This window comes from Dunckerocampus dactyliophorus, chromosome 10, assembly GCF_027744805.1.
Source record: "Dunckerocampus dactyliophorus isolate RoL2022-P2 chromosome 10, RoL_Ddac_1.1, whole genome shotgun sequence".
NCBI classification, from domain to species: domain Eukaryota; kingdom Metazoa; phylum Chordata; class Actinopteri; order Syngnathiformes; family Syngnathidae; genus Dunckerocampus; species Dunckerocampus dactyliophorus.
Genome location: NC_072828.1, coordinates 24,923,886 through 24,940,670, shown reverse-complemented (window position 1 = coordinate 24,940,670; position 16,785 = coordinate 24,923,886). Strand labels below are relative to the sequence as shown.

At 38.9% G+C, this 16,785-nt stretch overlaps 2 protein-coding genes across 6 annotated transcripts in view; both read right to left on the bottom strand.

Moving 5' to 3' along the window:
* LOC129188558 (phospholipid-transporting ATPase ABCA1-like) overlaps window positions 1–2,189 on the bottom strand; it is a 51,744-nt gene extending 49,555 nt beyond the window's left edge. For all 4 annotated transcript variants that reach the window (XM_054789268.1, XM_054789271.1, XM_054789270.1 and 1 more), the window contains exons 1-3: window positions 2,071–2,189; window positions 1,205–1,306; window positions 453–546 (exon numbers count right to left, since the gene is read on the bottom strand). In XM_054789268.1, coding sequence (XP_054645243.1) covers window positions 453–546; window positions 1,205–1,270 — 160 coding nt within the window. In that variant the 5' untranslated portion in view covers window positions 1,271–1,306; window positions 2,071–2,189. The remainder of the gene's footprint in view (window positions 1–452; window positions 547–1,204; window positions 1,307–2,070) is intronic.
* Window positions 2,190–5,127: 2,938 nt separating this feature from the next.
* On the bottom strand, window positions 5,128–16,276 carry LOC129188961 (amyloid-beta A4 precursor protein-binding family A member 2-like). 2 transcript variants are annotated; one of them, XM_054790130.1, is made up of 7 exons: window positions 15,136–16,276; window positions 14,541–15,053; window positions 13,377–13,407; window positions 13,154–13,299; window positions 9,744–9,923; window positions 9,175–9,354; window positions 5,128–5,709 (listed from the first exon to the last, which is right to left on the bottom strand). In XM_054790130.1, the coding sequence occupies exons 2-7, from the start codon at window positions 14,679–14,681 to the stop codon at window positions 5,608–5,610; spliced, it is 780 nt and encodes a 259-aa protein (XP_054646105.1). In that variant the 5' UTR covers window positions 14,682–15,053; window positions 15,136–16,276; the 3' UTR covers window positions 5,128–5,607. The 2 variants fall into 2 exon arrangements, with proteins under 2 accessions (XP_054646105.1, XP_054646106.1); XM_054790131.1 differs by having other exon boundaries at window positions 14,541–14,912; window positions 16,186–16,266.
* Window positions 16,277–16,785: the final 509 nt, after the last annotated feature.

The following is a 16,785-nucleotide window of genomic DNA, read 5'->3' as shown; positions in this document are numbered from 1 at the left end:
AAAGTTGCTTGCCGCTAGTTGCTTTTATGAAAAACTGAATCTAGAGGGCTCTGAACATTCTCAAAATAGTCAGCAACACTGATCCCTCCTGCAGCGTCTTCTTATTCTCTGGCAAACCAGTGTGATGTAGAGCAAGGAGCAGAGTTATGATGCCATCTATTGTACATCAACATCTACTGAGTTGGAATGACAAGCTACATTCACAGACAGTCCAAATCTATTTGTGGTGACCCAAATTTATTCATGGCGCACTGCCACAAGTAAATGAAAGTATGGCAAACATTAAATATTTCATATTATGTATTATTCATTTGTTGTTGTTTTTTTTAAAGAATATGTCAAGGGCCAATAAAAAAATGAAAATGGTGCCCTGAGCCAAACTTTGGACACCCCTGGGTGGTTGGTTTAAGGTTATGACATTCAGAAAAAAGAGGTGGTAACATATTACTTACATTGGCCTTGTTCGAAAGGAAGGTTTGAACTGCGAACAGCAATGAGGATGAGAAAGAGCAAGAGCGGCCAGAGGAGTTCGATGGTCAGTTGAATCTGCAAGGGGGAGAATGCGTGTTACGTTCAATGACGAGTGACCTCCAGTGGTATCCACCGCCACAACCCCACCGCCTAGCATGACATCAAAGTGTGTATTTGCATCAAACTTCAAATGATGATGCTTATGGAGTCAATTTGTGGAGCCCATTGTGGCAAACGTCAGTGCTCCAAACTCAGAAATGATCTAAACCCAAAAACACACAATGCAATGGGAAAATGTCGCAAATTAAAAGTACTACATTCTTATAAACACCGCGAAAGCAAAAACAAATGCAAAAGAAAAATGCCAAAGAAAACACAAAAACCTCAAAAACAACTGCATGAGAGAAATGCTGCCAGTTCATGGACCAAAACGGAAGTCAGCCAGAGACGTGAGCGAGGTGGCCAGAAGAAAGTTGGGTGACTTTTAAAGACGAAGCATTTCTCTCATGCACCTGTTTTTTGATCTTACAGTGTTTACGTGATCGCAGTGTTTACGTGATCGCAGCATTTTTCATTTGCAGCTTGCATTTGTTTTATGGCGTTTGTGTGTTTTTGATTTTGGATCATTTCTGTGTAAATATTGCTGCGTGTTTGCCCCTGTGGGCCAACATTTTGAGCAGTTGTGTCTGTTGTGCTGTGAATCAACATTCATTTCTGTGAACATTTACAGCACCTTGTTTCTCCTGCGGAAGGTGATGTTCTTCCAGAGCAGGAGGTAAAGCTGGCGAAAAAAAGCCATTGCTCTCAACAGCTACTTGACCACGGTGGTCTACAGCTAAAAACACAGCACATGGTGAGAAAGGTCCATCCTTATCTTCATGGCACTTTGATTCAAATTCCAAGCATGCCAATACCACAGCTATTGCATATGATTACTTTAATGCACCAGCCAAAGGGATCAAGAAAAAGTCACTATTGTAAACATTTCTCACATTGACTCGCTTCGTTTTTACTAAAAACACTGAAATGTAATTGTCAAGGGATCATCTTAAATGACTCAGATTTGCTTTGTGCAGTTGTCATATCCACGTCTGCATTGTAAGTTAAAGAAAAACCACGTTGTTGTACATTTCATTGGCGTAAAGGTGGCCTTATGTGGCCACGTTATCTGCTCAGGGTTGACAATCCTCAATTCATCCTCAATTTAATTCTCCTGATCCCAGAAGTCTTAATGAATTTTGCTGGGAGTGTCTTCAAAGTGAATCAACTCTCGTGAGCTATATCATTAATAATCTGATCTGAGGGTTTGTTGACAACAAGCGCTTTGCATTGAGTGTTGCTAATTCTGACGTACGACTTTGTGACGTCATTGTGTCCTTTATAAATCATAGGAGCTAATGGCTACGTTTTTTAAAGTGTTTATTATTTGGTGTTAACAACAAATAGCAAAAACAGTGAGTAAAATGACAAAAACAGTGAGTAAATATTGCATTACGCTAAACATATGTGACATTATACACACTATTCCAAACGTTACATCGTGATGCAAAGTACACATCCAACAACCTTGTAAACCAGAAAGCCCTAATATGTTATTACCTTTGTAGAGTACAGAGGAGAGTGTCATTCGGGGTTTTTAAAGCTCAGTTGTCCGGAAACGTCTCTATTTCCTTACTACTAATACTTGCAAGCCCAAAGCTTAAAAGTACCGCCCCTAGATGACGTTGATTGGTCAATGCAGTTCCATAACCGGAAGTCCAAAAAGCCGGTAAGAAATGTAATTGGTCAACGTTAATGTTTTGGAAAGTTCAGTTAGCAGATGAGCCAAGTGGCAAAACAAGGTGTACAGGGGGCGCTAGTGACACACCTTTTAATACATTTACACAATAATGATACATGATTAAAATTAGTCAAAACTAAAAAGCGATGTATTGGTGGTCATATGTGATTAACTCTGTATTGTAAGACTGTACATTACATAAAAATGCTATGCAATATTTTCTTCATCGTCACATAGATAATGGCATGGTGTGGTATAAGTAAGTATCACCATTTTCTAATTAAATAGAAAATAACAGATCATGTATCAGTGGATAGGTATTGTATGCAGTGATGAAGGAAAAAGTGAAAAGGTGGAATGTAATGGAATACTGTATAAATAAAATACATACTGGAGTAAAAATTTTGACAGAAACTTTACACACAATTTGTAAATAAATGGTGGGTATACGTTAAGCAGTGATGAAGTACGGAAGGAAAAAAGGAGAGGTGTTGGAAAAAAGTAAAATAAGCCAATTGGAGTTTAGAAATAATTAATGAGCTATAACTCGTGCTGTGTTAAGGAAAAGAAAGAAAAATGTTACCAATAAGATACAAATAAAAGTAAAATGTAGTAATATGAGTAACAAAAAAGTATTAAATATTTAAAGATAAATTCGAATAAGAAATGACATTCAAATAAAAACAAGTGAAGACAAAAATATAAATACTGGAGTAAAATTTGGACAGAAAGGCACAATTTTAATTTACTTACAATCGTAAGTAAACACGGGGTATATATCGCCTATGCAATATGCACTGGTAATGAATAATGAAATATGAATATGAATGAAATATATTGCTTACTATTGTTGAATTTAGCACAATCCATGTTATTGCAGTATTGCAATAGTCACTCACAATCAGCACTTCTGGTTACTGATTGGCTGCTAATGAACCAATCACAATCAAGAAATGATGATTACGTCTGTCCCTTGATTGAATGAAAGTCGGCAAGACGATCATGACGAATCGTATTCAAAGACGCAAAGACGTGAGCACTAATTTCGATCAAAAATGCATATGTATGCTCATGCTAGCCAAGCGAACTTGCTTTCACTCTCATTTTAAGGGTTACAAGTGATAATATTCCAGGTTATTTTTAAAATATATCATCTAATTACCTTAGAGGAATTTTTGTAATCCTTTTAGGATTTTGCAATCCAATTTTTTTGCCACACAGTGGACATCGGCGGTAACGCTTTGACTCGTGATAATAAATTGTTTTCATATATTTTTGTACAAAATATTATATTGAGCATCTGGTAAATGGGGATTTGACCAAACTCGGCTCCTTGGGTTCAGAAAATGAGCAGCACGATGAAATAAGCGGTAAGTTTATAAATCTAGTATGTGACGATGTTCCGGGCACGCTTGAAAATGTTGATGTGGTTGTTGAGAATGAGGAGATAGACGGTGTAGTGACAGAGAGGATGACAAGATTATAGCAGGTGTGGACAGTGGAGGACAGGAGGAGATGACAGTAAGCAGAAAGGACCAAAGGACAAGGACAATGCTGTGTAACAGCTGGTTGGCGTACAGGCTGGCCACCAAGACACCCAAAGCAAAATTCATGCGTGTTCTCCATTTCCAAATCGGATGTAGCCAAGTGTCTGGTGAGAGTGACAAAAAAAAAAATAATGGAAGACCCAGCATGTCTCCAGAACCGCCACATGCGCACCACAGACAAGTTGATGATGTTCGGCCTCCATCGGATGTGCTGCATGACCTGGTTGACCACATGCCAAATTTTGATGCAAAGGCAGGGGCTACCAAATGCGAGATGCGAGACTAGAAATGGAAAACACACACCTATAGTGACAAGTGCAACATCCATTTTGCTGCACCGGAACTGCTTCATGGCTGTTCATCGAAAACAAGAATTCTTTTCATGTTCAGGCCCCATCTCAAAAATGAAAACCAGGCAATCAGTTCATCAGCCTACTGTAAAAAGTATGGTTATGTGTCGCAAGTTACATCATTTATTGATGCCAAAACTACAATCTCCTGCAATCAAGTGCATGTTGAGATAGCGTCAAATCATTTCCCTTTTCTTTTGTTCCTTATCCTTGCTGTGATCACGATTGCCAACTCCTCAGTCAGAAAAATAGCTATTGGCTCAAAGTCACAAAATGATGTCATTGGCTAATTTGCATATGATGTAACATACTACAGGAAAAAAGCACAACTTTTTGAATAAAACATCTTAATTACATTTGGAACTAGAAAGACTTGATTCTTTGTTCATTTGAAATTGGCCGTCACTTCTTCAAAATAAAATAATTTAATTTATCTCTTTCGAATCTCCATTGGGCATCTGTGTGTTTAGTTTGCATGTTCTCCCTGTGTGTGCGTAGGTTTTCTGCGGGTGCTCCGGTTTCCTCCCACATTCCAAAAACATGCATATTAGGTTAATTGGCGACTCTAAATTGTCCATAAGTATGAATGTGAGTGGTTGTTTGTCTATATGTGCCCTGCGATTGGCTGGCGACCAGTCTGGGGTGTATGCCACCTCTCGCCCTAAGTCAGCTGGGATAGGCTCCAGCATACCCGTGACCCTAGTGAGGATAAGCGGCATAGAAAATGGATGGATGAATGGATCATTTCTCAGCCAGCGTCTCTCAAAGTCTAGACAGCATCATAACTACCCGGCCTCACCTCCAGGCTCCACCCTTTGCAGTCAGGACTACTTGTTTAACTTACCACACATTACAGGTAAGTGACCGAGTCCGAATGAGACTTGAGTGTAATGAGGAGTAATTTAATGAAGATTTAGATGTTACGGACAGTCAGGTGAAGATCCCAAAATGCGGAGCCAGACACAGTTCAGGTCAAAAATACAGTCTTTAATGCAGGTGGAGCAGGAACTAAGTAAAAAAAAAACCCACAAAAGTCCAGAGTCCAAACTGAGGTAGAACGGTGCAACTAAGGAAGCAAAACCTCAGGCACCGTGGGAAAAGGCAAAAACTCACTGGTGTGCAGGACGGCGTCACATGGGGCAAGGAGGACGTGGAACAGGCTCTAAACACACACACACACACACACACACACACACACACACACAGTAGCCTTACAGGTAAAAAAGAACAGCAACATACAAACTGAAGCTTCACAAGCAGCATGCAGACCAGTAGTCCCATGTCGTCCTCCTGCAGCCAGATGGTTTAAGAGCCCTATTTATTTGTATGAATGTCTCTTCTTTTTGTTGCTGCTTAATTTATTGGTACATATGTTTATGTTTATGTTCTTATTCTTTCTTGTGTTTTCTTTCTTTTCTTGGGAGAATGAACAGAATAAGATTTTCATTGCATGGTATTACTACTGTTTTACTATGCACATGACAATAAAACTCTCTTGAATCTTGAATCTTGATGGCAGAGTGGCTACAGGTGACGCCGCCCACTCAGGGAGTGAAGGAATCTAAAAGGAAGCACATCAGAGGTAAAAAGTTGACAACACAAAATGAAGCAGAACCACAAACAGACCCTAACATAAACATTTACGTTTCAGATCCCGCTCTGTAAAAACCCCAGTGACATCACGCCTCATGTATGCGTGATTCACGGATGCGTGGAGCTCCACTATGCTCTGTGTTCTGCGGGAGCTGACAGTACACTGACGACTTGTGTCTGCTTTGGGGCAGGGCGTACGTCTCAGAACATAAACTGCAGATCAATATCGCTTTCACTTTTAGGTCCCCAAATACCGCAAAACCCCAACGACGGCAGAAATACTAGCTAGATTTGTCCCTAGAGGGTTTGGAATGTCGCCACATTTAGCGACAAAGTCACCAAGTTGGCAACACTACCTGTCAGGTTTTACTCAAGTTCATGTTCATGCTTTTCATGTTGAAAATGTTAACTATCAACCTGGTGAATGTATGACATGTTACGGCCATATTATCCTTGGGTCCACTGGTGTGCACATGAAAAGAAAAAAGAAAAACATCAATGTGAGAGTGGAGTAAAAATCAGTAGATTTTTTTGCCCAGCAGGAAAAATGCGGGTCTGAACAGGTTAAAGGAGTAGCTGAATTTGTATGACACCCCCATCAGCAGTGTAGTGCATCAACAGTGACTCACCCCCACTTGGAGAGCCCAGTTCTGGTCAGATTTCGGTGATGAGGAATGTAGTAAGTTGCTGGGGCCCCTTCAGTAAATATTACAGATGTTAAGATGCCTACATCTATAACAAAAGTTATGTAGAAAAAAAATGCAATGTTTGATGGCTTTGCGAAATGTTATTTTCTCCACACTTTTGTTTCTTTGACTATTATTTCATGATTTAATTGGAAAATGTTACCATTGCTGAAACCTCTTTAATATGTTGTCTTGACATCGGCTGCATTGTCTTTTGCATAATAATCTTTATTTCTTGTATATCTATAATGTTTGATGGCAAATGCTAACTCAACGTAATGCATGAAGTGTGTGTCTAAAGAAAGCTACGTAGCTATTTTGACTGACATATTACCAGTGCTCAGGTTAGGTACACAACTATTGAGGAATTATGTGTAATTATCTTTATTGTCATAATGAATTGAATTGTCAATTATTGAATGATATCAACTAGTTTGATTACCTGTGAAGGATGAAACAACAAGTCGCATTTTTTTGTTTAAGTCAATGACCATATAAAAAATTGGATTTTAACAAAAAATCCGAATTGGCTATCATACCCTGCCGTGTGAACATTTAGACATCATTTAGACATTTTTATCCTTAATTTAAGCAAAAAATATGGAAATGTTTCTTTTTTTACTAATAGGCCGAATTCAACCAGAAACGTTATCATTTATGAATGAATACTAGAATAGCACTTGGAGAGCGCAGACCTCCGCCAAGCGCCATAGTTCCCGCCATATTGTAAATTACATTATAAATATTAGTCCTACATTTATTTTATCAACATATTTAGATTGCTAATGTTAGCATGCTGGCAGTGCTAATATGCTAATGTTAGCATGCTAACACCTAACATAATAGGTGTTTATATGAGTGTCTAACTGTGAAAATGGCTAAAAATGCTACTATGCTAATTATAGCATGCTAGCAATGCCAGATGCAATGTACCAGGAAGGCTAAATGTCCCGCATGAGTTGAGAATTTTGATTTTGGAACTGTCTGAATCGGCTGAAAAATGTGGAAGTACATAGTTGGAACTCTTTAGATCAAATGCATTTTGCATTCTGAAAAATGGTAATGTCAAGAAAAGTGGCAAATGGTATGAATGTCTTTATTAGTTCAAGGCTTTGATTTTAGGAATGAGGAAGTAGGAAGATGTTTTTACAATATATGATGTTGTGTAACTGCACATTTTGTAGGTACAATACTATAATCTACTATACTACAATCTATACTGTATGCCTCTAATTCAGGGGTGGGCAAAATATTTGATGCGCGGGTCACATTGTGTTAAAAAAGAGGGCCCATCAATAGATAGGTGGCATCAAACAGAACATACTTGCTCACAGTGCAACGGAAAAAAACCCACAACCCATCCAAAGCAAGTTCACGCATCACATCAATCAACTACTGTGATAAACAACAACTAAGCGCGAAACATAACACGACAACTTAAAACTGTTATTTGCAAACGCCCGCAAGGCATGCTGGGTACTCCAGCTGCAACAACAATATGAACTATGGACAATAAAACACTGGATATCAAGAGTGAACTCCTCGTTTACTTCTCTGACGACCTCCTCTACATATGTCGCAATCAAGCAAAAATGCGACAAACACGTAAAAATGTACCACAAGCTGCTCAGCATGCCTTGCGGCAGGAATATATGTGTGTTTTTTTGGCATGGGTATTGTGTGATCATGTGGAGATATTTGTTTGTATGCCCACGTGGTGCAGCAGAAGAAAGAAGAAGAAAACGCAACACCATGCAGACATGTACGCGCTGTACCGTGGTGAAGTTAGTTTCACGTTGGATATTCGGCTCTGTAGCTACAGCGGTAGTTCTCTGTCACTGTGCCTACACTGCTGCGTCATGGTGCGGGGAGCTTGCACAGGAAGTGCCACTCTTCACAGCTGGCTGTTTATACTAGGGGCTGTCAATAAATTACTATTGCACTGAAGAGAGTTTGTTAAAAACAAAAAGTCATACATTCTAAATCACACCACAAACTCATCTATAACCATGTGAAATGATTCGTCCTACCCGAAAGTATTTTCCACGCCCATTTCTTCCAATTTTATCTTTTATTGAATGGACTTTTATTGGATTAGGGACCCACAGAGTGACTCACAGAGCCAAACAATATTATTGGTCATGCGGTGTAATAAAAGTAAATTCAGCAATACTTTGGTTGCATTATTTTTCATGATTTAAAGAGCTTTCATAACCATATTCAATTCCATATATTCATGTTTGTAACAAAAGTAAAAAATAAAAAAGGATTGCTATCAGATCGGCAAGACTATTAAAAAAAATCAGATCGGAAGCCAAAAATTGTGGTTCGGGATGTCCCTATTATCGGTGTCGGTCTTGAGAAGCAGGAAGTTATCGGTATCTGTCAGCTTGAAAAAAAAAAAACTGTGGTCTCCATATTAACAGTGACAAGTCGTTTTTACACTTATATGGCTTCAATATGTAAAATTGTTTTAAAAAACTTGATGGTCTACTTGATGCACTTTTTAATTTTGCCGACATTACATATTATTTCTATTTTTATTACTTTCTATGGGGAACAGTTTTTCCAAATCCAATCAAATCCAGAGGTTGACCTGCATTCTGAAACACTGTATTCCTCCACCTCCGAAGTTCCACTCTACTTTCAGGATTCATCTTACACAAATAAACCTTGGGCGGTAAGGGACTAAGAAAAGTTGTCTTCATGAAAAAGACCAGTTTAGCACCAGTAATTACTCTACTTACGTCTCTGATGTTCTGAGAATCAGAGAAGTGGGCCAGATCTCCATTGTAGAGCTCCTGACTTTCCAGGTAGTCGCTGTACTCGCCAGGCCGCAGATCACTGGCCTTGATACCATTGACCTGAAGGAACTGCTGGTAGGCCACCCCGAATGCCTGGCCAATAGCCTGAGCGATGACCTGAGCCTGCATGGAGACATATCGGGGTGGTGACCAAACACTCACATCTCAGCATTGTAGTCTTCAGGGCAAGAACAAAATGACATTTGTAAAATTGAAAAAATATTAGGTAGTGGGATCAAAAAAACTGGGATGGATACTGGCCGATGAAGAACCTAAAAGCATATATCCGGGGCGTCCAAAGTGTTTTTTTACTGGCTAGCAGCACATTCTAAAAGTCAAAATGAACAAGAAAAAAAAGAAAAGAAAAATTGAAAAATATTTTGAAAAAAACATAAAAAACAAGCAAAGATCGAAGTTTGTGCTAATAATACGCTTTGTCACCAATATCACAAAACTGAAACTCATGAGTCAACGTGCGAATGCAGCACAAAATTGTTTCCATCCTAACTCACATCCTCAGAAGAAAAGACGTGGCAGACCATTAAGCACTTCTGAGCCTTGGAGGAGGAGGAAGAGGTGGCAGCGGCAGTGGTTTCTTGCTCTTTACGCTTCCTACGTGCCATCAGGACAACAATGTCGCCAATGTCTGCGATGTATGAAATCATCTGCAAAGCGTGATCCATCATGGCCTCCTGGGTGAACACATGGCACATGGACGTTAACTATGTGTAAAATAGGGCAGGAACGTCTGGTTATCTCTTCAAACACGCCAAGCCACTACAATGTAATAGGTTAAAAAGTTAATTAAAGATTTACTTAAATCCAACATTAATCAAAAAAATCATTTTGGCGTATTTGGCAGAAAACATTTACAGAAGGTTAAATAATTTGATGAATTGGACAACATTAATCAAGTTAAGCATTCATTCGTCACTTTAGGGCATTTTGATGATAGTAAACAGCATTTTCTAACAAATTAGCAGCCTTTCTTGTATTTCAGGACAAAGTACAATTGCTAATGCATACTTTTTCTAAAGATATAGACAAAAAGATAAAAATAACCCGTAACACTTAGGGGCACATTTCCCATCCATCCATCTTCTATGCCGCTTATCCTCACTAGGGTCGCGGGTCACCAGCCAATCACAGGGCACATACAGACAAACAATCATTCACACTCACATTCATACCTAGGGACAATTTAGAGTCGCCAATTAACCTAACATGCATGTTTTTAGAATGTGGGAGGAAACCAGAGTACCCGGAGAAAACCCACGCACACACGGGGAGAACATGCAAACTCCACACAGAAATGCCTAACAGAGATTCGAACCCGGATCTTCCCGATCTCCTGACTGTGTGGCCAACATGCTAACCACTAGGCCTGAGGTAGATTTTTTAAAAGAAGAAAAAAATAAAATAAAATAAAATGAAAAAAGTAATCATGACAGGTTAAACACTGTTGCAGCATTCTTCCAGAAAATCCCACCTGTGTGTCAGCAGAAATAACTTTAATCCTCTGAGTGGAGATGAACAGATCCACTTCTGTCATAGGTTGGGATTCCCCTTCTGGTTTGGTTTGGTTTGGTTTGGTTTAGTTTATTTGAACATGAAGGTTACAATGGAATACATCTCATGAATCATTCTTTAACAGTTCCACATGTCCAAAAGGAGTAGGAAGAAGCAAAGCTTATTTAATCCTACCCCCCATCCAATCTACCTCTTGTACAGTACATGTAGTTCACTTCCTGCTTTCCATGTCATGTTTTCAGTGATAGGATAACACATAATAGATAACGGTGAGATAGCCCTCCCCCCGAAAAAGAAAGAACATTCATAATAATGATAATAATGATGACCATACTAAATAAATAAATAAGAACAAGGCTTTTTTTTTTTAACACAACAAAGAAAATAAAAAATAAATAAATAAAAATTAAAATTTCATTAATAAAAAAATTAAAAAATAAATAAAATAAAATAACAAACCTGACAGAACAATCAGGACTCTTCTGCCTTGTATTTAGCAAACATCAACTGCTTGTATTGTTTTTTGAATTTGCTCATCTCTGTACATTGTTTGAGTTCTTTACTCAATCCGTTCCATAAATTAATTCCACACACGGAAATGCTGTGGGTTTTCAGTGTTGTTCTCGCATATAAATGTTTTAGGTTTAATTTTCCTCTAAGATCATATTTCTCCTCTCTGATTGAGAAATACTTAATTAGGTTTTTGGGTAACGCGTTATTATTAACTTTATACATTATGTACTAAATCTGCGAATTTTAATATCTGTGATTTTAAAAATAAAGGGTTTGTATGTTCTCTATACTTGGCATTATGAATTATCCTCACAGATCTTTTTTGCAGTACAGTGAGTGAGTGAAGATTGCTTTTGTAATTATTTCCCCATATCTCCACACAATACGTTAGATATGGTAATACTAAGGAACAGTACAGAGTGTGGAGTGATTTTTGATCAAGAAGATATTTTGCTTTATTCAATATATAGATATTTCTCGCCACCTTTTGCTGTATATATTTAATATGAGATTTCCAACTCATTTTTTCATCTATTATAACCCCAAGGAATTTATATTCTTCCACTTTTTCAATATCCGTTCCATTAATTTGTATTTGGTCGTACGTGTCCTTTCTACTATTACCAAATAGCATTATTTTAGTTTTACTTAAATTCAGAGACTCCTTCTGGAGCCTGAAACGAACCAGGATGAATAAGGCCCTGTCCACACCGAAACATACCTGGGATTTTATTTTTAAAAATGTATGCGGGTTGAAAAAGATTCGCGACCACACGGTGACAGATTAGTAAATAGTCGCATCCAGGCGGGAATGGCTCACTGGTTGCAAACGATGTAATATACAAGACAAACCTATGTGTGGCGCTGTAAACAGACACGCAGATGCAACCACGTGATACATACGTATACACTCAACTAAATTATAAACAACACTGTTTTTGCTCCCATTTTTATGAGATGAACTCAAAGATCTAAAACTTTTGCCCACTCAAGTCGGTTATGGCGACAAACTGGAGTCAGGTCGAGAGCCTGATGAGGACGACAAGCATGCAGATGAGCTTCCCTGACACTGTTTCTGGCAGTTTGTGCAGAAATTATTTGGTTATGCAAACCGATTGTTTCAGCAGCTGTCCGAGTGGCTGCTCTCAGACGATCTTGGAGGTGAACATGCTGGATGTGGAGGTCCTGGGCTGGTGTGGTTACACGTGGTCTGCGGTTGAGAGGGTGGTTGGGTGAACTGCCAAATTCTCTGAAACGTCTTTGGAGACGACTTATGGTAGAGAAATTAACATTCAATACACGAGCAACTGGTTGACATTCCTGCTGTCAGCATGCCAATTGCAAGCTCCCTCAAATCTTGCAACATCTGTGATAAAGCTGCACATTTCAGAGTGGCCGTTTATTGTGGGCAGTCTAAGGCACACCTGTGCACTAATCATGGTGTCTAATCAGCATCTTGATGTGGCACACCTGTGAGGTGGGATGGATTATCTCAGCAAAGGAGAAGTGTTCACTATCACTGATTTCAACAGATTTGTGATATTGTGTATCTGGAAAAAGTTTTAGATCTTTGAGTTCATCTTATAAACAATGGAGGCAAAAACAAAAGTGTTGCGTTTGTTTTCTAAAAACAGCAGTTTTCCTAGTCTACATGGAAACGACAAGCCTGCGTTTTGAGATTTTTTTTCCCACTCCGGAAGCCGTTTTCAAAGAATACACTTTCAGGGCACTCAGAAAGCCATTTCTTTGTGGATCAAAGGCTGAATTGATCAAATACTTTGCCATTTTGGCCTGAAAATGTTTCCGTGTGGATAACCTCTAAATCAAATGAGCGGAACTGCTCAAAGCGTCCACAGTAAGGGTTGTCAGTGGAGTTTACCTTAATTCGGTCTACTGCCTCCTGAGCCTGGGCCATGCGGGCATTGGTAGATGGGTTCCTCTCTGATTTGATCTGGGTGGAGCCCAGGTACTTGGCACCAAATATGACTCCATCCAAGAGATCTTCAGGGTCACAAGGACCAGGTACTGGAAGATAAAGGTACAATAACATGCATCATATCTGACCTTCTGTCTCTCAATCAGAAAAATAAAGTAAGACTTACCATCTTTATATGAAGGATGATCGTCAGCATTCTGTATGACCACAAAATCAGATATCAGTCACATTTTTTTTTTTTTTTTTTTTAAAGAGTATTTCTGATTAGGTTTTGCCACAGCCAATTCTGACACTGATGATCTCATGTCACGTAGTAAAATTAAGTAAAAAGCCCAAGAAGAAGGATGCTGCATTCCTTTAGCCACTCTAACTTCAAATATACAGTAGATGACATCAGACACAATCTCCTCTTTAGACTAAAAATGTGAAGGGCACATTACTTCCAGCAGTTTGAAACATACTTTCAATGAAGAATATAGCCTTTGCAAAAAATACAGCTAACAAGCATTCAATATATCACACATTCTCAGAACGTGCGGACTAAAAACCTGACAAGGGGGGCAAAATTTAAAGTTGAGGTGCGCTCAAAACATGCTTGTTTTTTGCAGCGTTCAATCACCGCCACGTCGTAAAAAACATGTAGTCTTACAATGTTAAGTTCATCGAAAATGGTGGAAAATAAAAACTTGCACTGGCCAGACATTCATGTCTGTGATAACAATGGCGATGATTGGACACAACATTATTTTTAGATATGGATACAAAATTAACTTAACAGTTTATTCAAGTGGAGTCATTTGGCCCCATAACAATAACCTAGCTTCTTGCTTCACGGGCACTGTTTTAATGTGTAATTAATTCATTAATGTAATTAACGTGTGTGATGGAGGTGGCCACAAAAGGTAACGATTCTTATTAGATTTTCAAAGTTCCTGTACTTGGCCAATATCATTTGTGCAGCAGAAATTGTGTGGATTTTGCCAACAGCACATCAACAATGAGTTCCACTGCAAATCATTTTACAGGATGCAGTTTCAGTTCATATCAGAGACACTCAATAAAAGCATGATACTCCTCAGATTTTTGTGTCTCAGAGTCTGACTTGTAGACACATTTGGAGCACGAAAAAACAGTTTTCTGATGCATATTTTGGACAGACATAATGTTATTTCCTCCAAATGACAAGCTTAAAGGCAAAATGACAACATCAGGCTTGCCCTATTTAGATAAGTTAATCAGTTTACTGGGCGACTGAGCATGCCATCACCTCAGTGGTGTATGCTATTTAGGCCTACACAATATAAATCACTACAATGTGTTTCAGCCTTACGTATCGCTCATTCAGCATCATCTTTCTTGGATGTGTCGTGGAAAATATGTCCACCACTTCCTCCAGGTTGATAACCTTTTTGTAGTGAATGTGGAGAAGTGCCAGCGAGGTCAGCCGCTGTTGCGTCATACTGGCCCTCATGTAGGTGTTCAGACGGTTCAAGGTACTGGCACTTCGCTCACATTCACACCATGTTACTGGGATGGTACAGGCCAACTGAAGGAGGACCCTGATGTTGGGGAAGTGAACGGGATTGTGTAGCCGGTCTGTGCCGAAACTGTTAAAAATTCATTCTGCGTTGTGTTCTTTGACGTGGTGAGTGATGAGGAGACAGCTGCAGTTCTCTTGCCAGCCAGAGGGGGCGTTTATTCTCTGTGCAAAACACATCAAATGTACAGCAACCTGAATAAGCTTCATGCACACGTCTCCTAAAAAAAGAAAACCACATGAAAAACGAACTACCCTAAACGACCTTAATGAACAGCAGTAACTTCCGTGAGTTGTCTTCAAATGCTGTACATAACACAGAGAGCACAAAATGTCTCTTATATTCACATTAACACATTCAAACATTGTTGCCACCAGACTAACATACCTCTCTCCTCAGCAGTCCAGAAGGCGGCTGAAGAGGAGCGCGCCAGAATAGCAGGAAATGACATCACGGCGATGTCAAAGTTCACACAACAAAAAGAACGCAAATAAAATAAAGACTGCCCATAAAAAGGTGCTTATAACAACAAATACATACGTGAGAAATACAAAATGAATTGTCGGTGAAATTAAATTAACTGAATTAACACATCGGTTACAATTGCACACCTTGATAGCAGCTTTTTTTTTTTTTTTTTTAAACCAAGCGGACCTTTGGTCGCCCGCAGAACCCCCCCTGGTTACGGGCCTGCCAAAGAACTGTGTCAACATCTAATAAATCACAACTAACTGGGTTTCCGTTGCATGTATTTGCATTTAGCCTTCAAATGCGTTCTACCGTGCCAATCAAAGTCCAAAACAACGGAGTTCAAACGCCTCAATTTAGCGATTCGATTCTTAGATGTCAATGCACTAGAAGAAAATATACAGTACTCATTGTACAGAATCACAGTAACAAAAGATACATTGTAGAACCACGACTGACGCTAATGACAGGGAGAACTTGAACTAACAAACACAGTGAGCTATATGGTTAGCATTGAGTTTACAGGAGACTTTAAATGGGCGCTACAGACAAACAACTATTTTAACTGTACAACGAAAACCACAGTAAACATATTGGGAAGCTATGACCTGATATTTCGTGTAGGTCTGACTTTCCTTTGTGCTCACACGGATGTTCCTTAAGGTGCCACGAATTGATGTCTGCCGAGGTCTTATCCAAAAAGGAATTTTATTCGTCATACTAACAACGGAATTGCCATGAAATATGATAGTTTCACGCCATTCGATGGTCGACCGCTAAAGCACAAAGCCTTTCACCATGTTTCTCTCTTTAGCACACTACTCGTCTGTATTATTTGTTGGCTGTAGCATAAAATATGGGTGCATTCTAGTTTTGTAGTTTTCCCAATGGCCCACCCACGAGAAAGCTTCGTAAACCAAATAACAGCTTGTTAATACAATTAAATGGAATAGTATGTATTTAACTCACTCAGTAGTAGTAGCTAGGGGCTAAATCATTTTATGCTCCATTTTTGCAAGGTTGGTCACTTGTTAAATTGATCAATTAGAGACTCTATGAACGCAACAGTCACTAAATAGCCTCTTCACCAGCGAGGATCAGCCCTGCTTAGTCGAGCAAGAACACATCGATCTACCCTGAAAATTATTTTAGTAGAATGAGCTGTTTACTTCCCCTTTCATTAACAAATGTCTGACATCCGGTTTGCTCAATACTATTTTGCTGACGACCCATAGGCCAAACAACTAATAATGGAATACGGAGCTAACTGTTGTTTGAATGTATTTCTTTTCTTCCCTCAAAACAGAAATGCTGTTTTAGCCACTGGACGTTTGAATCCCTGTTTCTCTGCTCAATTTTGTACCATCTGCAATTTCAGCAAAAAATTTTTTTTGACATTCTTTATTAAACCCAAGAGAAACTCACACTCACGGTCGCTTGATAAAATCTAGATACAATAAAAGGCATGCAAGTGAAACGCGATAAAAATAACAAACATAACACAAAATAATAAATGATGAAAACTAAAATGAAGTAGCAATTATAATGAAAAAAAGTGTGCAGATATTA